Source organism: Ovis canadensis, chromosome X (assembly GCF_042477335.2).
Source record: "Ovis canadensis isolate MfBH-ARS-UI-01 breed Bighorn chromosome X, ARS-UI_OviCan_v2, whole genome shotgun sequence".
Lineage (NCBI taxonomy): Eukaryota > Metazoa > Chordata > Mammalia > Artiodactyla > Bovidae > Ovis > Ovis canadensis.
In genome coordinates this window covers 133,771,095-133,793,852 of record NC_091727.1, presented here as the reverse complement: position 1 = coordinate 133,793,852, position 22,758 = coordinate 133,771,095, and the positions used below count along the sequence as shown (strand labels likewise).

At 39.0% G+C, this 22,758-nt stretch overlaps 1 protein-coding gene across 2 annotated transcripts in view; it reads right to left on the bottom strand.

Annotated features, from left to right (window-relative positions):
* NRK (Nik related kinase) overlaps positions 1-7,295 on the bottom strand; it is a 126,021-nt gene extending 118,726 nt beyond the window's left edge. For both annotated transcript variants that reach the window (XM_070291067.1, XM_070291066.1), the window contains exon 1: positions 6,907-7,295. In XM_070291067.1, the coding sequence (XP_070147168.1) occupies positions 6,907-6,963 (57 nt within the window). In that variant the 5' untranslated portion in view covers positions 6,964-7,295. The remainder of the gene's footprint in view (positions 1-6,906) is intronic.
* Between the last annotated feature and the right edge of the window lie 15,463 nt (positions 7,296-22,758).

Below are 22,758 nucleotides of genomic sequence, written 5' to 3'. Positions count from 1 at the left end.
AGTTTACCATACAGTAATGGTAATATTGACTAGATATATAACGATGAGTAGATATTAGCTATAAAGTCTGAATTGTTTATTTATATAACAGCAATTACCCTGGTGACTCAGTCAGTAAAGAATCTACCTGCAATGCGGGAGACCTGGGTTGGACCTCTGGGTGGCGAAGATCCCTTGGAGAAGGAAATGGCAACCCAATCCAGTATTTTTGCCTGTGGACATAGGAGCCTGGCAGGCTACAGTTCATGGGTTGCAAAGAGACAGACATGACTGGGCAACTAACACACATACACACACACACACACACACACACACACACACTTCTTGAGAAGAACATTGCTTCTAAATATGAATAACAAAACAACATCATGGCAATAAAAGAATATCATTAAAAAAAAAGACAGTTGCTTTTGTTTGTTTTTAAGTTAATCTTTACATCAGCTGAATATGTTTTCATGGCACAAATTCACTGTTGATATAGTCTGTGTCTTAACCTTAAATGTGACATCATAAAAGACAAAATACAACAGATTCCTGAGGTTTCCGCATTCATCCTTAAACATTATTTTCTTACCTTAAAATATTGATATTAATTTCCTCTTCACCACAAAACATGGTTTCTTGAATTTTCTCACTACTTAAACTTTTATCCTAGCAGCTTATTATGCTATTTTGGCAAAATATGTATGAGATATGAGCAGATGCCAGTTTACACGCAAAGTAACTGGAGCATTGGCAAATTCTTGGAAATTCACAAGCTTTATAGATAGCACATTTTATATACACAAACTTCATGTAACCTTGTTTGAAAATATTTTTATCACTGTGACAAATATGAGATAAACAGAAAAACTACTGAGCAAATGCAATGTATATGACTGAAATTACAGACTCCTTTAAACTGGTATGATATTTGTGTAATCTAGCAAAACTGTCATAGGAAAATGGCATAGCTCTGGGATTACTTTAATCAACAAATATTCACCTGGATGGAGTCAGGAGATTGAAAGTTTAGCCCCGGTTCTGCCTTTAATTAACTATATGACTTTGTGTAAGTTACTTCCTTTCTCTGGGATTCAGTTTTCACATATATAAAATAAAGGTGCCGTGTTAGGTGACTTCCTAGCTCTAAATTCTTTGGAAAAAAAAATCAGATTCTGACATTCGAAAATCCAGGTGCTTTCAATGCACTGATATGACAATTGCTAGCAGGCTACTTTCTTAAAATTCTCATTAAAATCAGTGCCACGATATGCACAATATCATTGTAGGAAAACAGTTCTGGGAAACACTCCCAGAAATACAAAGATTTTTAAACTATAATTTTGAGAATATAGTAAAAGTAAAAAGAGAGGTATAGTGGGTTTTGATAATAACCATATCGTTGTTATAATTCATTGAAAAATTACGGGAAAAAGCCAACAAAGAATTTCCTAAGGTTCGGCTTGAAGATCTTATCAATTTAACATATTTGTTTAAAGGAGACCTTTGCGGAGTTTATATGAGACATTATTAATTCTGGAGAAATAGTCTCTAGTCATTGATCAAAGGAATCAACTATGTTAGCTGGTTCTTATTGGTAAACCATTCTTTGTATAGTTGAGGCCGCATTTTAGCTTAAAAAAAAAGAAAAGATACCATATATCAGAGAATTACTGCATTATCTGAACATGTTTATTTCCAAATCTTTGAACACGGTCTTTAATTTCTTTAATTCCTTTTCTAGCCCTCAATAATGTAAGTACTGTACTCATACTTGAACTCAAGTATCTATTTACTCAAAAAAGACACTAAGGAAACAAACGGGAGAATAAAATGCCTGTGCAATTCTTGGAGGCCTCATTTTATCTATATTCATATTGTTCAGAAATTTCTTCCTGATCACAAATGACTGAAACATCTTAAATTCATTCTCCTCATGCTCATACTTAAAGGAGGTTTTAAAAACGTTTTCTTCTGTTCTTAATGGAAGCTAAATCTAGTATTCATTTATTCTAAGAGTATTTTTTTCATTAGTTTTATACAAGATTTTTTGTTTCTGTCTCCACATTAATCTTTCAAAACTAAATGACTGTCAAACTGGGCAAAAAGAGGAGGGGTCTATGCTAATGACTAGGATAACATTACACAATTTCTTATATCAAATTTTCCACTGAATTATAGTCAGAGAAAGTTTATTCTAGGCTCCCAAGGGAGGAAGTACTGAGAAGTCAACTCTTTTTTTTTTTTTTTGGTGACTGTGAAATTCAAAGATTCTCACTAGCAGGGTCTTTATGATTACTTGGTCCTCTCCTCTGCCCTGCTATTTACAGATAAGCAAACCAGAAGAGGAAAGATCTTTATATTTATGACTGTTATATTAATTTAGAGAATATTCGGTGGTTCAGTATATACTTCGGTGTTCCATTTGGTTAAAAAAAATAGTTAACAAGAAACCTTAATTTGTGAAAGTTTTCCTCAAAAGGTAGTACTGAAAGTCTAATTTTTAAAACATTTTGAATCGTAAAATGTGGGGCAAATACTCTATACTTTGTTATATTTTTCAGCGTGTCTAGAAAACTCCTGAAATTTAAAAGTCCTAGTCTGTTTGCCCCCTGAAATCTAGAATTTTAGGGAGATATTTCTGTCTTCTGAATTCAAAAAGAGGTAAGAAAGTGATCACGTTGATGGGTCCTTTTATTAAGGGCTGGGGTTAAGGGTAACAGGGAGAAAAAGAACCACTAGAAGGCAGTGTTTGCCGGTCATGGGAGAGACAGAGAGACAGATCTACAGAATCAAACACAGCAGAAATTAAGAACAAAGGGGAAATGATAAATGGTCAACACAGGTAGCAATACATTTCAGATTTAGGGCAGTAAAAGAAAAACACAGAACATATTCCAGTAGTTAGCTAAAGAAAGAAAAGAGATTGCAAGTACCTAGAAGGAATACCATAGGCTATTGTTCTTTTGTTTCAAATATTAGAAACAGTGACTTTAAGAAAATAGTTCATGGATAGAGAAACTGAAAATGGCAGATATAACAAAATAAGTGTTAGTAAGTTTCAGAGATATTTGGATGAGTGGGCTTCACAGTTCACGTGGAAATTTAAAAAGGACAATCTCTTCCTCTAGACCAGTGTTTCTCAAACTGTGGACGGCACAGACTCTCCCAACACGAGACTCATCTGGGGATTCTTGTTTAAAATACAGATTCCCAACCATGGAAATATGAAAACAGCGTTTCTACGGATGGGCTCCAAGCTCGTTCTTGAGAACTGTTCTGGTGCACGGACATAAACCCTGCTGCTCTAGACACTGGGGCAGGGGACTGAGGAAACTGGCTGAAGCACAATGCTATGTTGAGGTGGCGCTCTAGAATACCTAATGGAGGATATGCTGAATACTTCAATCCTTGTGGACTAGAAGGTAAGACTGATTCCAAATAGGAGGCTAAGGGACTTGAGAAAGCGAAAGGTTCTCATGTCTGAGCGTGAAAGGTAGGCTTGGTCTTCCACCCAGGGTGGTGGAAGACTGGGAGAGCCGGAAGTATATATTTAAATAGAAACCTAATATAATTCAAATATGGTTTTTTGGATCATGTACTATTTCAGATCACCTCTGCCACTACTGTCCTCCAGGCCTGTCTAATCCTGACCCCAATATAGATTAGGACTACACATGGCAGTGTCAAATACCAAGGCCACAGTCGTGAGGAATGTCATTACCATATTGGGCACAGAAGGCAAAGGGACTATCATAGCGAAAGACATGCCAGATTTGGAGATGAAGAAATAGTTTCCAGTTCCAAGGATGGAGTGACATATGTATACTAGGGAAAAAACATATATACATATATCTATATGTATACATATAGATATATATCCCCAGGTATTGCTGTTGGCAGGCAATGTGAAACACACACAGGTTACAAATATATATATATATATATATATATATATATATATACAAACACACACCTACATATAATGTTTTATATATATAAAACATAAGGCTTTTGCAATTCTTTTTTGAAAAAAGGAAGCACAAACCACAAGTCTCTGTATTTTCTGTTTTTCACCTGTAGGAAATATTTATTCAATAGTTGGCGAAAATGGAAAAATGACAGTAACCTATTAATTAACAAAGAAGATGTAGTTGACTTACCTCTTGTTCTCTGATTATTATGTTCACTCTCTCATTTTATGTCTTTAACTTTAAGGAATTATGCAAAAAATGTACAGTTCCCCTCCTCTCTCCCTGTTTACACAGCTTTCATTGTTGCTTACTATTTTAGGTTTTAAAAAATATCTAATATCAAAAGTGTCAAATAAATTTCTACCGCTTTCTTTAAATCACAATTTTCACAGCCAGCCTGACTTCTCTCAAAGGTCCTTGTCTTGTGGTCATTTAGCTGGCCAGCCCTGAAACGGACATAATATATCAATTTTAAACTACACCTGTATTTAAATATTCTATATACTCTGCATGATTCTGTTTTCAGTATGAAACTCTAACGTCTGAATCCCCTCTCATTATCTGGCTTTTGCCATGTTGGTATGCTTAGTGTTGACAAATGCCAACTTTTTAAATCTCATATACATCCTATTGAGGATAATTATCACAAGGGATCTCAGTGTACGCAGGTTTCTTTGCTTGCTTTATCATGTCTATTTTGCACCAAAATGCAAACTTCCAAACAGGTAACTTAGATATCTCTTGACCTCTTTATTTACTCTTATTTCTTCACCAACTTTAGGACATAAGTCAAATGCAAAGAAATCAGTAATCTATACCTCAGTGACCAAAGCAACAGTGAACTTCTCACATCTCTAAAAATTTTATGTTAAAAAAAAAAGAAATTCTAAAGGGGGTGATCTTCTTCCACTTGATTTCTTAGGGTTTAGACCTGGATGGATATTCAAAGGGAGACTTAGGCATAATTTGCTCACATGGTGAAGATCTCCATGATATAAAATGGCTCCTATATAATAGAAATTTAGAAACTGTTAGAAGCTGAGGACTTAACGAGATTTTCATAAAGTCTGTAAAATGAGCCAAATATCAGTGCCCTGAGGTTTTATATCTTCTTCCTGCACCTGCATTAAAAACTACCCTCATCTTTCTCCCCTCTACCAACACCCAGAAAACTAATATTTCCCTAAACTGCAGCCTTTCCCTTTATCATCTTAGCCCTCACCAAGTTCTTATTTCCCAGGCCATGAGTGGGTCAGTTAGTCTGAGCCATTTCCCCCCATTTTTTGTGGCAATCAACCCCCTTCTCCGTTTCCTCCTTGCTTTTGGGATTCCTTGCCCTGCCATTTCCAGGAAGTCTTTCCCATTCCTACCTTTAGTCAGTTTTCAAAAGAGTTTATTTCAGCTTGCCTATCTATGTGTGGTTTCCTTATTTACCCTAGTTTGCTTTTTTTTTTCCTGCTTTCCTCCACAATACACAGATGATGTTGGAGGAGGGTAACATTTTATTCGTTGGTTTTACACTTGGGAGCAAATCTAGTCAGAATATGAAAGTGCTGTTCAGAAAGGAAACCACCAATTGAGGCCTCCATATTCCAGAAATCTCATGTATACACCAAGTGGGAGAATACTTTAAAAAATTCTGTGAGTTTATTTTATGAAGCTGCATCAATAACCACAATGCATCTGTAATTCCACATGTTTATATTGAGGCTCCCTTTTAAAAAGGCTGAGAACAATTTGCTAAAATGTTACCCATGTGCATCATCTCCTCCTCCACATTATTTTAGGGTCAAATTGTAAAGGTGAAGCTTGGAGAACGCCCAGTGTTTGAGGGAAAGGGGATTCTGCCATCATCAATAAGACAATATTTAAATGTAAATATGTATACAATTAAGGCACTGATACTTTGAATAGTTCTATAACCTCAAGGTTAATATTTAGCTTTTACCAAAGCAAGCAGGCCATTGCCCTGAAATATACAGTTGCTTGGCCATCTTTCCAACATGGGTGCATGCTTATTGCCTTTCAGAGAGTCCAGGGACCCTTTACATTCAAGAGGGTGCAAGTGAAATGCCAGTCTAAAAAGGAACTTGAAAAACGGATTTGGGTGGGATCCAACATCTGCCAGAAACCAGATGCCAATGAAATAAACGGCGCTGCTAAAAAAAAAAAAATTAAGCCTACTAATAACGACAGTGATAATAGCTCACCAATCAATTACAACTTCGGAGGAAACCTGGGCAGTTTGGGAAAAGGGGAATCCACAAACGAAAACCACGAGAAAAAGTTAGCAAGTGATTAGCAACTGAGCGCGATACCATTTAAACACAAATTGGGGTGTGAACAATTCACTTCTTCCCCAAGCCGTCGAGTTCTTTAGCTCCTGCAATACTAAAACGTAATTAGTGCCCTGGCAGAATAAGGTTTTGGAAAGTGCTATTAGAAAGCGAGATGGCAACGGTTTGATTTTCTGGCCGGCTGTCACCTAGAAGGAAAGGTCAAGCCGAGAGTGGGCATCCCTTCTGGCAAAAGCAGCAGCAAACGACGGGGCAGCGAGGTGACATAGGAGTGCTCTCAGGAAGCCACGCGTCGTCGCTCTCTTGGGCCCCCGCTAGGACAAGAACCCGAGCGCCACTAGACCGAAGAGGCCACATTGGGAAAAGGGCCCACTGTTTGTGGCTCGCACCATTCCACTGCCACCTCTCTCCACCCCCACCCCCCACCCCCCTCTAAACTTGGCCCTTCGCCTTTCCGTGAGTTTGGAGCGACTCGGGTGCCCAGAGGGGCGCCCTCCCCAAAGCCCATTCTTGGGGGTTCCCTCCCGCACTCGCGGTCTCCTGGAAGTTCTGGCCAAGCCAGGCTCCGGGACATCGGTCCCCTCCCTGGATGCTCAGAACTCGGAGAAGACACCCCTTGGGGGTGAGGGGGTCGACGGGCGTCCTCTACTCACCGGCAAGTGGCCTAGATCCGTGACTTCCTTGTCCCTCCAACCGCCAGGTCCCGCCATGGTTTCGAAGGGGAACCAGAGCGGGCGACTAGGTCAGGCACCCTCGCGGGAGTCCGAGGTGGAAGCGTACAGAAGTCCCACGAAGAGAGGGGAAGGGAGAGGGCCGGGGAAAGGAACGGGGATCAGGGTTGGCGGCGTGGGAGAAAGAGGAGGGGAAAGTGGAGGGCAACGAGCGAGGAGTGGAGGGAAGCTGGAGTTTGAGAGGCGGGAAAGCGAGTCTGGCTAAGGCGAGAGAAGAGTCGAGCGACCGTCCCGGAGACCACGGAGCGAGAAGGGTGCTCTGCGGGCGAGAGCGCAGCGTCTGCCGGGGCAGGGTGCGCCTCTTTCAGGGTGGGGAGGGGGGCGGTGCAAGGGGAGGGGGGCCGGGGAGCAGCTCGAAGGGGATTGGTGCAGCGTCACGTCGCCAGGTGGGCAACCGAGCGCCGGGGAGGCGGGCGAGGGGCCAGTGACCGAGGGAGGTGCTCAAGGACTATAACGGTTTGCTAGCCGGCCCCGGCGCCCGTCCCCTGCCCTGCAGCCCCCTCCCGCCCCCTCCTAAGTCCGCCGCGGCCCCCGCCGCCCCCGCCGGCGGGTGTTCCACAGGAAACTTTTTCGAGGCAGCTGCCAGCCCCGGAAAACTGGTCCCGCTCCGCGCCGCTCCCAGTCTGGGCCCCACAGCCCTACCACAGTCCAAACAGCCCGCGCCCTCAACTCTCCACGAAACACTTGAGACTTTTCTAGTTGTCTGCCTTCTCTTTCTGCTCTGATTCTATTGCTCCATTTGTTGCAAGGACCCATCAAGCGAGATAAGGAAATAACTTACCACTGGGTTAAGGATCCGACCTAGGCGAGTCCCCGGTGCGGGCGGGGCCGGCAGAGAACATCAAGTGCGCCGCAGGGCTACCGCAGCTTGGCCTTCGAGGCCAGTAGCCGAAGGCAGCGCAGCGTGGACTGGACCGCTGCGAAGTCCCCTCGAGGTGGATTACATCTCTCCTAGTCCTGGGCTAGTTGGTACCAGGCCCGGGCTGCTCAGTCGGAACCGCACCTGTTCACAGGTGCTGGGAGTTAAGAGTCTGAGTCTCTGAAGCTTTGGTTAACCCGGGTCTTAAGTTTGCAGTTCGCCGCGTTCGCAAAGCTCAGAAAGTTCCTGCGTCCTTCCCTGTCTTCAGCTCTCTGGCCGGGTTTCATTCATTCGCTCCTTCCTTGCAAAACATTTCCGGGCGCTCAGACTGTTCGCCTCCGTTTCCCCAGAAGGCGCAGGAGGTCCAATACACGGTTTAAAAGAATCTGACAAAGGCACTTTAACTTGGAGAAGTAAGACACCTCTTGAGAGTTTATGGGAAAAGGGAGCCGGTGTCTAAAACTAACCGCATTCTAAGCGCTTGCACTGCGAGGAACACTTTAGAAAACGTCCCAAAGCTGCTTACTTCCCCTAGCTCATCGACCACGTTGAGCACCCTCGCTCCGAACGTGATGTAGGGGGTTTGTTTCCGGTTTCTTTATTTTTTAAGCAAAAAAAAAAAACAAAGAAAGAAAGAAAAGAAAAAAAGAAAGAAAAAAGAAAAGAAAAGAAAGAAAGAAAGATAAAAAAATCCTACCTCCTCTAGAAGGATTTAAGGAATAATTTTTCCCATAGACCTGGAGCTCACTATTTCTGACCCACGCCTTTCACTTTTGTTATTATTTTCTTTATATATTGGTGGATTTTGTTTATTTCGTGTCTGTTTCAATTTCCGAGTTTGACCCCTTTACATTCCTTAACCTCCGAGCCTCAGTGAGTTCTGTAATCTCCAGTCTATCTGAGGAACCCGGTCTCGCTAAATAAAGAAAATTCTCTGTGAACGGGTGCGGGGAAAACCAACTACTGCCTTCTCCCCAAAAGAGATTCGGTTGTTCTGGATCGAATTTTCGTGTTAATTCAAATATGATGTAAACCAAGCAAAGTATATTTTCCAAAAATTCAAATCTTGACAACTCCAGCGCACAAACTCTTGCTCTTTTTAACACAGTGTAAGAATTCCTGTATGATCGGTAAAACTCTTCTAGATCTCTCTGAATATTAATCTGAAAATAACATTTCATAACTAGAGCTGGGTAAGTGAGCTAGTTAATAGAAAGTTACACTTTTCAATACACAACTAGTTTTTAGAAATCAAGAAACAGAGTCAAGAAATACAACATTTAAAGGATATCTAAAGAGAATCTTTGCTAAAGGGAAGAAGTGCTGAGACTTTTTTTTTTAAACAACATGTTTTGCTGACTGTAGGGTATAGGGAAATGCCCTGTAGCCCCCGATGGCAGAGACTGTTTTAGCCTGTCTATGGGGACAAGTCCAGACCAGGCAAAAGAATCCAGGCTAGATCATTGGGCTCCAGTTGCAGGGCTCCGTGGGAGGCTAGCGGCTTCATGACTCCATAGGGATTAGCCACATCGCCTGGTGGGACCCCCGTGGTGGGGGGAGGGGAAGCTAGGTGTTTGACCAGAACTTGACAGAGAATCTACACATTTTTTAAAGTTATTATTATTTTCAAGGAAAAAGGAGTCATGGAAGACCTTGGAAACTTTGCCTTGTAAGCTGGCATTATGGGAATTTTTGTGGCCAGCTTGGGTAAGGTCAACCTGGCTAGCTGACCAGAAGGCAAATAGATGGCCCCTGAGCATGAGGCTGAGACAAATCCTGAAGTAGGGCACTTGTTTTCCACCTTCAGGGTTTCTTTTCCCCTCACCCCACAACCATCACTTCCCCTTCCCCCTTCCAAAGTGGTTTTTTCTCTCTTTCTTTCCTGACTTCAAACTGCATAAAAATAAGCCCAGTCAATCCAGAGTCTAGAAACTTGTCAGACTGTCTTCTACCCAGAAATCATTTCTCTGCCAGTACATTATTTCCTGTATATATTCCATCCTTTTCTCCTCCAATCCACTTTGTTATCTTAAAGCCCTGTGCCTTTTGTGACTTTTGGTGGTTGTTTTTAATAGCTAGTATTTATTGAGTATATGTTATATACTGAAATAAGTGTTCTGGAATGTTCTGGAATAAGTGTTCTGGTTTTGTGTATGTTATCTCATTTAATTTTGTCAAAAATTCTTTCAGCTTTTAAATGATCTCTGTCTCATAGGCAGGGAAGTTGAGGCACAGAGAGATGGAGTAACTATCCTAAAGCCTCACAGCTAGTAATTGGAGGAATCTGGCTTTCAATTCAGGCCGTCTGACTGCAGAACCCACTTGTCAATGACTGTTGAAGGGTCAGTGCATATTTTGAGACTGTGTGAAGAGGAGCCAAATTCAAAAAAGCTTCAGGGTAAGTGAGATCAGATGACATTAGTTAGGCCCCTGAGCTATCCAGTTCCCCTTTCCCCCTTTTCAGCCTTCAAGCCCTCCTAACAGAAATAACAAGGGCTTTATAAAAAGAAATGGAGTCCAGCTATAGCCCAAGTGACCTGCCTGAGCAGAGATTACCAAGTGGATCACCTCATAGGGAAAAACCATGGATTTCAAGCTTAAGAAACTTCCAGAGGAAAAAAATCCAGCAATTTTCAATGCTTGTAAAATATTAAAATCCATTCTTATTCCTTCCAGAGAGATTTTTTGGCCGAGAACAAACCTTATTCAGTGGAGACTTGTAGGAGGCTGTGTTTGTGAGCAATCGTACTTAGCTGACCTGAGATGCTAAATGGCAAGGTTACACAGTTAGCTCAGTTGGTATGAGTACTGTAGACATGGTGCCAAGGGTATGGGTTTGATCTTCCAGAGGGCCAGTGTGCATCTCTCTACTCTTTGGCTCTTGATAGCACCTCACCTCTGGGCATCCAGTGATGCCTTTTTAGAAAAAAAAAAAAAAAAGGAAACTCCAGTATCATTGCTTTCATCTTTGTATACAAAGAATTGCATATTCATTTTTTTCATGTAAATTGCTAACTACCATAAGCTAGAGAAATTACACTGACGAGCGTGTGTGTGTTATGAAAAATACAGATCCAAAAGAGTCTAGGCTGCTTTTCCTTCTTTTTTTCATTTATACATTTATAATTGGCAATATATATCTTAATAGACACTTTAAAATGAAATTTACTAAGCATTTAAGCACACAAAACAGTCTGCCATTTATTGTTTTTCTTCTACTTTGACACCTTGGGTATGAAAACATAAATCTTGTAAATTTCTGTTAGGACAAGTTTGCTGCCTACAAATAAGGTTACATAGCAATCTTCTTGAAAAGACACTTTGTACATTTGTGATTGTAAATACTCAAGGTCCAATATTTCCCAGTACACTTGTGAGCCGGCTGGGGCAGCCTACCTTTTAAGAGTCTGAGGGATTCCTTTCTGAACGAGGAACCTCCTTTGGGAACCATCGGGCTAAAGAACCTGCTTAAGGTTTTCTTTTCTATGGAGACAATTTTGAAACTGTAGGATTTCTGCTATAGTCCCCAACAATCTTGCCACTGATTCTTTGGATTTTTCCTGTTTCACTCCTCTGAGGACAAAGCAAAAAAAAAAAAAAAAAAAAAAACCTGATGTTTCTCAGGCTAAAGGTCATGAAATGTGCCTTCTGACCATAGTTTGCAAAGCTTCTGTTACTTGTCGTGGAATGCTCTTAAGCTCGGCATGATTTGAGCTATGCTTGTTTCTAAAATGGGGCCCTGGAAATCTGATCCTGGCTGAACATGGGTCTTGTCGCTATTGAAAACTGGAATGCTACTCTAAAAAAAAGACAATTGTTTTATAAAGAGAACTAAAACAGGGAAATTAAAACCAAAAGTCAGATGAATTTCTGAAGTTAGCCATGGGACTTCCTTTTCCCCCATTCTTTCCACTCATTGAAGGCCATTCCATTCTAGTCCTGGAATTCCCAACCCAGCAGCTTCAGGCTAGCCAGCTTGCCTCACTCAGCAGAAGCACAGAGGAATACATTTACTGTGATGGTAATGAGGCTTCTGCTTCAAGACACCTCACTTGCACTTCTAAGGACCTGGGAGTGGTACTAGTAATTCTTTTTTTTTTTTTTTTTGGTACTAGTAATTCTGTATTGGCAAATGTATACTCTGTTTTGAAGCAGGCACCCCAAATAATAAAAGCTTCGCTTCGGATCCAACAGAACTTGGATTTGGCCCTGAATGCATAATGTATAGAGACCATAGTAAAGTTGAAGTATACTTATGCATGTGTGTGTGTGAAAATCTCCATAATATTACTGAGACTTACAAAATGAGCTGCAACTAGCAATCCACAAGTAGAGTGTGCATTTTGAAAAGAGAGAAAAATGAAAGAAAAGAGAAATAACACTGAAGTTGAAGAATTTAAACATCTACATAAAAAGGAATCCATTACTTAAGTAGAATGGATATCCTTTTGATTGAAAATTAAAAAGAAAGAGAAAACGGAAATGGTATCATGAGAGTATGCTACAAACTAATGACTGGAAATAAATGGCACTATTTTCCTGAATCTAGATCACAGCACTGCCACTAGGGAAAGAAATAATAATGATAGTGAGCATATTTTTAATGTTTTATAGTATTGTATTAGAAAATATCAATGCATTCGAATGTCAAACAACCCAAAGTTGAATGCAAAAAAAGATAACCGTCTCTACCTTCTCTATCACATCACATTCTACCACCATAATCCCCTCCCTCTAGTTGTTAACAATTTGATGTACACCATTTTCTATAATGATAAGCTTTAAGAAAACACTTACATACATGGTTCTCTCTCCTTATTCTTTTGTTCTTTTATCTTTTAATTTAGATCTCGAGAAGTGAGATTCTTGTTCATGGTTCTATCTTGTAGAGAGCAACACATACATGTACAAATACACACAGAAGCAAGAATGTTCTGAGAGAATATTACTTCAACAAAAGATATTGTGATACACTACACAATAGTGTGGGATAAGAGAGAAAATTGACGGAGGGCACTGACCTATTGCACTTAGGGGCAAAGCTCTAGGCTCAGAAAAGTGAAAAACTAAAAAAAAAAAAAATTAAAAACCCTGCATATGTGGTTGTGGTGATCTTTGGAATATGAAACAAGTGCTGTAAATTTGAAAACAGGCAAAATTCCAATTTTCAAAACAGAACAAAAAAAACAGGTTTTAGAGACTACTGTCATTGTTGTTTAGTCGCTAACTTGTGTCCAGCTGTTTGTGACCTTATGGATTATAGCCTGCCAGGCTCCTCTGTCCATGGGATTTCCCAGGCAAGAAAACTTGATGTTAGTTCTAGGGGAATTCTCACAGATTATTATATAGATGGCTCCTAAGAGGTAGTCCCCCGGAGAAGGCAATGGCACCCCACTCCAGTACTTTTGCCTGGAAAATCCCATGGACGGAGGAGCCTGGTGGGCTGCAGTCCATGGGGTCGCTAAGAGTCGGACACGACTAAGCAACTTCACTTTCCCTTTTCACTTTCATGCACTGGAGAAGGAAATGGCAACCCACTCCAGTGTTCTTGCCTGGAGAATCCCAGGGATGGGGGAGCCCGGTGGTCTGCCATCTCTGGGGTCACACAGAGTCGGACACTACTGAAGCGACTTCGCAGCAGCAGCAGCAGCAGCAAGAGGTAGTCCCCAGGAGCAGGGATACGTTGATAAGGCTCTGTGACAAACCAGCTCATATTCTATTTTGAACATATTCTGTTTTGTGACATCAGCCTTCTAGGTATCCCTCAGTGAACCAGGCATCTTGTCATTCATGATGGTGTTATTCATATATGGTGTCCTCCCACAATTGATGAGGGCTGGCCTCTGTGGCCAATGGAATATGGATGACGTGATAATATATGCTTTATAAAGCTAGGTCATAAAAGACACTGAAGCTTCTATCTAGGTCTCAGATTGCTTGCTGTGGTGGAAGCCATTTGCCAGGGTTTGAAGACAGTGAAGCAGCTCTGTGGTGAGACTACATGCAGAAAAACTGAAGACAACATTTAATACCATCTTGCCACTTGTGTAATGAGTCACTTTGGAAGTGAATTTTGTAGCCCCATTCAAGCTTTAAGATGATAACACTCATGGGTAACGTCTGATTGCAAATTCATGACAGACTGTGAGCTAAGCCACTCCTAAATTCATGACCCATAGAAAACATGAGAGATAAGAAAAGGTTATATTTTTACACCACTAAACTTGGGGGATGAATTGTTGTAAAGCAGTAAATAACTGATCAAATGAGTTGTTCACCAAGTAGATGAGGTTACCCCTATAGTCAGTGTGTCTTTATGTCAGCAAAGAATCTTATAATATCATCTTACACACAATAGACAAATGCAGGCTGGAAAAAGCACAGAAAGGCATGATTAGATGAACGAAACAGTTGACTGATGAATCAATAGCAAACTAAAGAGAACTTGTGATACTGATATAAGGTTATGCTGAGCATAATGAAATATACATTCCAGAGTAGCACTATCCCATAGAACTTCTGCGGTGATAAAATGTTCTATATTTGCACTGTTAAGTATGATAGCCTCTAGAAACATGTGGCTAATTACTTGAAATGTGGCTGTTACAACTTGGGAATGGGATTCTTAATTTTACTTAGTTTTAACTAAGGTAACTTTAAATTTGTTTATACAGTGCATAATTTACACAGTGAATAAGTTAAAATTATACAGTTGCTAAAAGCCACCATACTGGACAGTGCAGCTCTCTATGATTTAAGAAGTAAGGTTTGATAAAATTTAGTGGAAAAATAAATAGAATCTTAAGGACAGAAACTCTAAAGAGAATGTGATACAGAGTTTCTGTCCTTGTCTTTGTACTCAGCTTATTTATCAATGCTGTAGGTGACAACACGAAAGACATGCATGTACCTTTTGTTGATGAACCCACACTGTAAAGAATTATTAATCTATAGGTTGATAGCATTTTTCTTAGGCCTGCCACTCCAAGGTCGAGTAAGGAGGGAGTAGAGTAAAGGCAGTGTTTGGGCTGAGACATAGGTAGTCTTTAGGTTTAGTTCAAAGGAAAGAGTTCCAAGGTCAGAATAGGGTAGAGAAGACAAGCAATAAATTGGGCATAGGTTTGGGAGGCAATGAAGCAGAAAAGCTGGGAAGATAAAACTAGAGATGAGACTGGAGCTACCAGGAAGCTAGAATGATGAATGAACAGGGGGTTAGGAAAGGGAGGCAGGGGGTAAACTGAAGTGAAGCGAAGAATAGGCTCAAATGAAGGCCAGTTCCTGCAGGCTTTTGGCTGCCTTGTTTCTCTTGATTTTCCTTATGGCATTCCCTCTGGGCATGGGCTAGAGCATAATATCAGTTCTAAAGAGAATCAGACTGTTCAAGAGCCTCCTGCTGCTACTGCTGCTAAGTCGCTTCAGGCGTGTCTGACTCTGTGCGACCCCATAGATGGCAGCCCACCAGGCTCCCCCGTCCCTGGGATTCTCCAGGCAAGAACACTGGAGTGGGTTGCTATTTCCTTCTCCAATGCATGAAAATGAAAAGTGAAAGTGAAGTCGCCCAGTCGTGTCTGACTCTTCACGACCCCATGGACTGCAGCCCACCAGACTCCTCCATCCATGGGATTTTCCAGGCAAGCGTACTGGAGTGGGATGCCATTGCCTTCTCCGTTCAAGAGCCTAGAATTAGTCTAACCAACCAGATGACATTTTACAGATAAAAGTGTGAATTTTTACGTCTTGGTTTGAAAAGCAAATTATTCCATAAGAAGAAGGAATGAAAAACCAAACTTTAAAAGGTAATGTTAATCTAGTATTGCAGTGATACCAGAAGGACCAGTAAGATAACCAATTCAAGGACAGTTTTCTTAATTGTACCCAGGTAAATACACCTGATGGAGGCTGATTATTTCAGAATATTACATTTAAGCAAATTAAATAGTCTCCAAGCTAGGGAAAGTGAATAATGGTGACTAATTTAGAAATTATGACATTTGGAAAGGTTGAGGGACTGGTGATGTACAGCCTTTTAAGAAGACTCAGGGGGATGGAGTAGCTATCTTTACATATTTTTTTCATGGGAAGTCATAATAAAGAAGAATCAATGGATATGTTCCAAAAGGTAAAACATATAGCAATTTAAACAATATTCTAATAGTTATCACTGTAAATAATTAGCTGCTTATAAAGGAAAGTAATCTCTCTAACTGGAAATATTTTAAGTGGAGACTACATGGTCATCTTCCCTGAATTTGTACAAAGAACTCATGGATGAGAAGATAGATTGAACTAAAGCAACTCTATATCATTTTCAATTTGGAGAAACTGCAACTATAGTTCTTTTCCTCTATATGTTGTGGTCTCTGGCTATTCACTCAGAAGACATTGCTATTCTGTTTCCAACTTAGGGACATGTACTATCCTTAAGTCACACCCATGAAACTACATTTTATATAAAGTCACAGAACAAATGCTACACTTGGTTAGAATGCAAAGACATAACCAGCTATTTTTATATGTGGAACAAGTGCCAAGCAATGCAAACATTGCCACCACTCCTTCCCTCTCCCTTTAGCATCCTTCTGATCCTAGGGATACCACACCACGTGCACTCTAATCACAATCTGCAAATATCTATTTCCATTTCTTCTGTTTTTCTCTTTGTGTTGTTCAAACATTAAGGAGGGTCTTTAAGGTCAGGATGTGTGTGTGTGTGTGTGTCTTGGCGGTGTAGTGTGTTACTTCTGGAAATTTGTGACTATGCTACTTTCCTAACCATAATTTAGGGAACAAATCCAACCAATTATTCCTCTTGTAGAGCTTCCAAGAGGAATCTGTGAGAGTGTACATGACCTACATGATATACATTCTCATCCAAGGAGGATACTGAAAGCACAATGATAGTATCTTTAGTATTTTTTTCCTTTTCAATAACCATACATACTTGCTGTAACAAGTCAAGTAATATAGAGATGTGTAAAGAAGAAGTTAATAATCACTTCTCCTCCCATCTCACACCACTGAGATAATCAGTGTTAACAGTCTGGGTTTTATATTTCCATGCTTTCATCTTTGCTCATAAAAATATATGCAAACATAATGTATTTTTCTCTATTTTTTAAATGAGAAGGGAAGATTATACTGTACATATCACTCAGCATCTTGCTTTATTTCACTTAATATTTTATATACATCAAAGCTAATAGTTCTAACTTACCATCTCAAGAGTTTCAGGAAAATACTTGGAGCTTTGACCACATAAAAACTAAAATAAGTCAATGGACCTGGAAAAATGTTTGCAATATATATGACCAACAAATTCTTAACTTCACTAATAGACAAGAAGCTACTGAGAATTGATAGAGGAAAAAAATCTCCCTTATGGAAAAATGGGAAAAAGTTAGGAATAGGCAATTCACAGAAGAAGAAATATAAGTCACCAATAAATATTTAAAAACTTGCTCAACTTCATAGAAGTCAGCAAAATGTAAATCTAGAGGAAAAACATATTTCATTAAAATTATGAAACTAAAAACCTTTATTGTGAAATGAGGGTAACAGTTAAACTATGAGATAGTGGTATATAGAGTAAAGCATTGCCAACATCCACTGGATCATCAAAAAAGCAAGAGAGTTCCAGAAAAGCATCTATTTCAACTTTATTAACTACACCAAAGACTTTGACTGTGTGGATCACAACAAACTCTGAAAAATTCTGAAAGAGATGGGAATACCAGACCACCTGACCTGCCTCCTGAGAAATCTGTATGCAGGCCAAGAAGCAACAGTTAGAACAGGACATGGAACAACAGTTTGGTTCCACATTGGGAAAGGAGTACATCAAGGCTGTATATCGTCACCCAGCTTATTTAACTTATATGAAGAGCACATCATGTGAAATGCCGGGCTGGATGAAGCACAAGCTAGAATCAAGGTTTCCAGGAGAAATATCAATAGCCTCAGATATGCAGATGATACCACCCATATGGCAGAAAATGAAGAAGAACTAAAAAGCCTCTTGATGCAAGTGAAAGAGGAGAGTGAAAAAGTTGGCTTAAAACTCAACATTGAGAATACTAAGATCATGGCATCTGGTCCCATTACTTTATGGCAAATAGATGGGAAAACAATGGAAACAGTGAGAGACTTTATTTTAGGGGCTCCAAAATCACTGCAGATGATGACTGCAACCATGAAATTAAAAAAGATGCTTGCTCCTTGGAAGAAAAGCTATGACCAACTTAGATAGCATATTAAAAAGCAGAGACATTACTTTGCTGACAGTGGTCCATCTAGTCAAAGCTATGGTTTTTCTGGTAATCATGTATGGATGTGAGAGTTGGAATATAAAGAAAACTGAGCACCGAAGAATTGATGCTTTTGAACTGTGGTGTTGGAGAAGACTCTTGAGAGTCTCTTGTACTGCAAGGAGATTCAACCTAAAGGAAGTCAATCCTGAATACTCACTGGAAGGACTGATGCTGAAGCTGAAACTCCAATACTCTGGCCACCTGATGTGAACTGACTCATTGGAAAAGGCCCCAATGCTGGGAAAGATTGAAGGCAGGAGGAGAAGAGGATGACAAAGGATGAGATGGTTGGATGGCGTCACCGACTCGATGGACATGCGTTTGAGCAAGCTCTGGGGGTTGGTGATGGACAGGGAAGCCTGGTGTGCTGCAGTCCATGGGGTCACAAGAGTAAAGCATAATAGTTCCATCTTCACCTTTGCAGTCTCACTCTCCATGAGTTAAGAGTATTTATATTTACGACACAATTCAGCATGCTCTTACAAACCTAAGCAAACCCATAACAAAGGATATTCTTTTACATTATTTTTCCTAACTTTTTAAATAATTGACTTAAATATTATTTCAGTTTCATGTGTACAACATAGAAATTAGACATTTATATACAATACAAAATGATCGCTGCAATGTCTAATAACTGTCACCACACAAAGTTATTATAATATTATTGACTATATTTCCTATGCTGTACATTACATCCCAGATACTTATTTATTTCATAACTGGAAGTTTGTACTTGTTAATCTTTTCCTCTATTTTACCCAACCCCTCAAGGACCATCAGTTTTTCCCTCTATTTCTATGGATTTATTTCTGGTTTATTTTGGTTGTTCATTTGATTTGTTTTTTAGATTCCACATATAAATGAAGCATTATAGTATTTTCCTTTTCTTACTGACTTATTTAACTTAGCATAACACCCTCTAGTCCTATCCATGTTGTATCTAAATGGCACAATGTCATACTTTTTATGGCTAAAAAATATTTCACTATATTATATATGTATACATATGTACACATATATATCAGATATTCATTATCCTTTCATCTGTTGATTGTCATTTAAGTTGCTTCCATATCTTGACTATTGTAATTAATGCTGAAATGAACATGGGGTGTACATATATATATGTATTTTCTAATTAGTATTTTCTAATTAGCATTTTCATTTTCTTCTGATAATTGTCCAGAAGTTGAATTGCTGGTAGTTATATTTTTAATTTTACAAGGAAACTTCATGCTCTTTTCCATAGCAGTTGTAACAGTTTTCATTCTTACCAAGAGTGCAACATGGATTCCCCCATTCTTAGAAACACTTGTTAGTTCTAGCCTTTTTGATAATAGCCATTCTGACAGGTGTGAGTAATAGATATCTCATGGTGGTTTTGATTTGTGTTTTCCTGGTGATTTGTGATATTCAGCATCTTTTCATGTACTTGGTGGCCATTTGTATGTCTTCTCTGGAAAAATATAGATCTTCTGCCTATTTTCAATCAGATTTTTTTATATTGAGTTGTATGAGTTCTTTGTATGTTTGGGATATTATCACCTTACCAGATAAATGATTTGCAAATATTTTCTCCCATGCCATAGGTTGCCTTTAAATTTTGTTGATTGTTTACTTTGCCATGCAAAATAGTTTTATATAGCTCCATTTTTAGTTTTATATAGCCCCATTTCTTTACTTTTGTTCCCTTGTCTGAGGAGACAGATTCAAAAAATTATTGCTAAGGTGGATGTCAGGGTATATTGCCTATGTTTTATTTATGGAGCTTTAAAAATTGTTTATTTTAATTGGAGGTTATTTTACAATATTGTAGTGGTTTTTGCCATATATTGACATGAATCAGCCATGGGTGTACATGTGTCTGGTTTCAGGTCTTATATTTATCTTTAATCCATTTTTTTTGGTGCTTTATCTTGGCTTGCTTGTTTGTTTAGGGAATAAGAAAGTGGTCCCCCCCGAAAAAGTGGTCCATTTTCATTCTTCTGCATGTAGCTTTCCAGTTTTCCTAGCATCATTTATTGAAGAGACTGTCTTTTCACCACTGTATATTCATAGCCACTTTATAATAAATTAATTGGCCATGTAAGCATAGGTTTGTTTCTGGGCTCTCTATTCTGTTCCATCGATTCATGTATTTGATTTTGTTTTGGTGCCAGTACCATATAGTTTTGATAACTATACCTTTGTAGTAAAGTTTTAAATAAGGGAATGTAAAACCTCCACCTTTGTTCTTCTTCTTAAGATTGCACTATTTGTCCACGCCCACCCCATGGCTCCATACAAATTTTAAGATTTTCTGTTCTAGTTCTGTAAAAAATGTCACTGGGATTTTGATAGAGATTTCACTGAATCTGTGGATTGCTTTGCAATGTATGAACATTAAATATATATATATATATAAATTTATTTATTTTAATTGGAGGTTAATTACTTTACAACATTGCATTGGTTTTTTAAAACAATATTAATTCTTAAAATCCATGAGCACAGAGTATAGAAAGAAAGAAAGAAAGAAAGTGAAGTCACTCAGTCGTGTCCGACTCTTTGCAACCCCATGAATGTAGCCTACTAGGATCCTCCAACAACGGGATTTTCCAGGCAAGAGTACTGGAGTGGGTTGCCATTTCCTTCTTCAGGGGGTGTTCCTGACCCCAGAGATCGAACCCGGGTCTTCTGCATTGCAGGCAGATGCTTTACCGTCTGAGCCACCAGGGAAGAAGCCCCATACAGGGTGTATATTTCCATTTATTTGTATCATCTTCTATTCCTTTCATCAGTACCTTATAGTTTCCTGAGTACAGGTCTTTCACTTCCTAGATTAAATTTATTCCTAGATATTTTATTCTTTTTGGTTCAATTGTAAATGGGATTATTTTATTACTTTTTTCCTAATTGTTTGCTATTAGTGTATAGAAATGCAAAAGGTTTCTGTGTATTGACTCTGTAACTACAACTTTAGTGAATTTATTTATAGGATCTAATAGTTTTTGGTGGAGTCTTTAGAGTTTTCTTATATTGTATTTGTCTGTACAAGTAGTGACAGTTTTACTTCTTCATTTCTAATTTGGATGGCTTTCTATCTTTTTCTCGTCTGATTACTGTGATTAGGGCATCCTATACAATATTGAATAAAAGTGGCAAAAGTGTGAATCCTTGACTTGTTGCTGATTTTAGAGGAAAAATTTTCAGCTTGTCATGGTTGAGAATTATGTGATCTGTGGATTTTCCATATATGGCCTTTATTATGCTGAGGGATGTTCCCTCTATACACATTTTGTTGGAAGTTTTTGACATGAATGGATGTTGAATTTTGTCAAATGCTTTTTCTACATCTATTAAGAAAATCATATGATTTTTACACAGTGTTAACATAGTGTATCATGTTCACTGATTTATGAATGTTGAAACATTCTTATATCCCCAAAATAAATCCCACTAGTATATGATCCTTTTAATGTATTGTTAAATTTGGTTTGCTAATAATTTGTTGAGAACTTTTGCATTTATGTTCATCAGGGATACTGGCCTGTAATTTTCTTCTTTGTAATGTCTTTATCTGGCTTTTATTTCAGGGTAATCCTAGCCTCATGGAATATGTTTGGGAACATTTATCCCTGTTTAGTTTCTTGGAATAATTTGAGGACAGGTATTAACTCTTTAAATCTCTGGTAAAATTCACCTGTGATGCCATCTGGTCCTGAAGTTTTGCTTGTTAGGAGTTTTTTTGTTTACTGATTCCATTGCATTATGAGTAATCCATTTATTCATATGTTCTACTTCTTCCTGATTCAATCTTGGAAGATTTTATGATTATAGGACTTTATCCATTTATTCTTTGTTAATTTGTTGATGCATAGTTGATTGTAGTTATCTCATGACACTTGGTTTTTCTGTGGTATATGTAGTAACTTCTCCTTTTTCATTTTTTACTTCATTTACTTGGGTTGTTTCTCTTTGTCTCTTAATAAGTCCAACTAAAGGTTTATCAAATTTGCTTATCTTTTTGAAGAAGCAGCCCTAAATTTTCTATTGCTATTTTTTATACACTATTTTATTTACAATATGACCTTTGTCATTTCCTTCCTTCTATGAACTGTGGGTTTTGTTTGTTCTTCTTTTTCTAGTTCCTTTAAATGTAAACTTAGATTGTTTATTTGAGATTTTTCCTGAGGTAGGCCTGTATCACTGTACACGTCCCTCTCAGAACTGCTTTTGCTCTGTCCCATAGCTTTTGGTAGTTTGTCACTAGGAACAAAGCTAGTGAAGGTGATGGAATTCCAGTTGAGCTATTTCAAATCCTGAAAGATGATGCTGTGAAAGTGCTACACTCAATATGCCAGCAAATTTGGAAAACTCAGCAGTGGCCACAGGACTAGAAAAGGTCAGTTTTCATTCAAATCCCAAAGAAAGGCAATGCCAAAGAATGCTCAAACTACCGCACAATGGCACTCATCTCACATGCTAGTAAAGTAATGCTCAAAATTCTCCAAGCCAGGCTTCAGCAATACGTGAACTGTGAACTTCCAGATGTTCAAGCTGGTTTTAGAAAAGGCAGAGGAGCCAGAGATCAAATTGCCAACATCTGCTGGATCATGGAAAAAG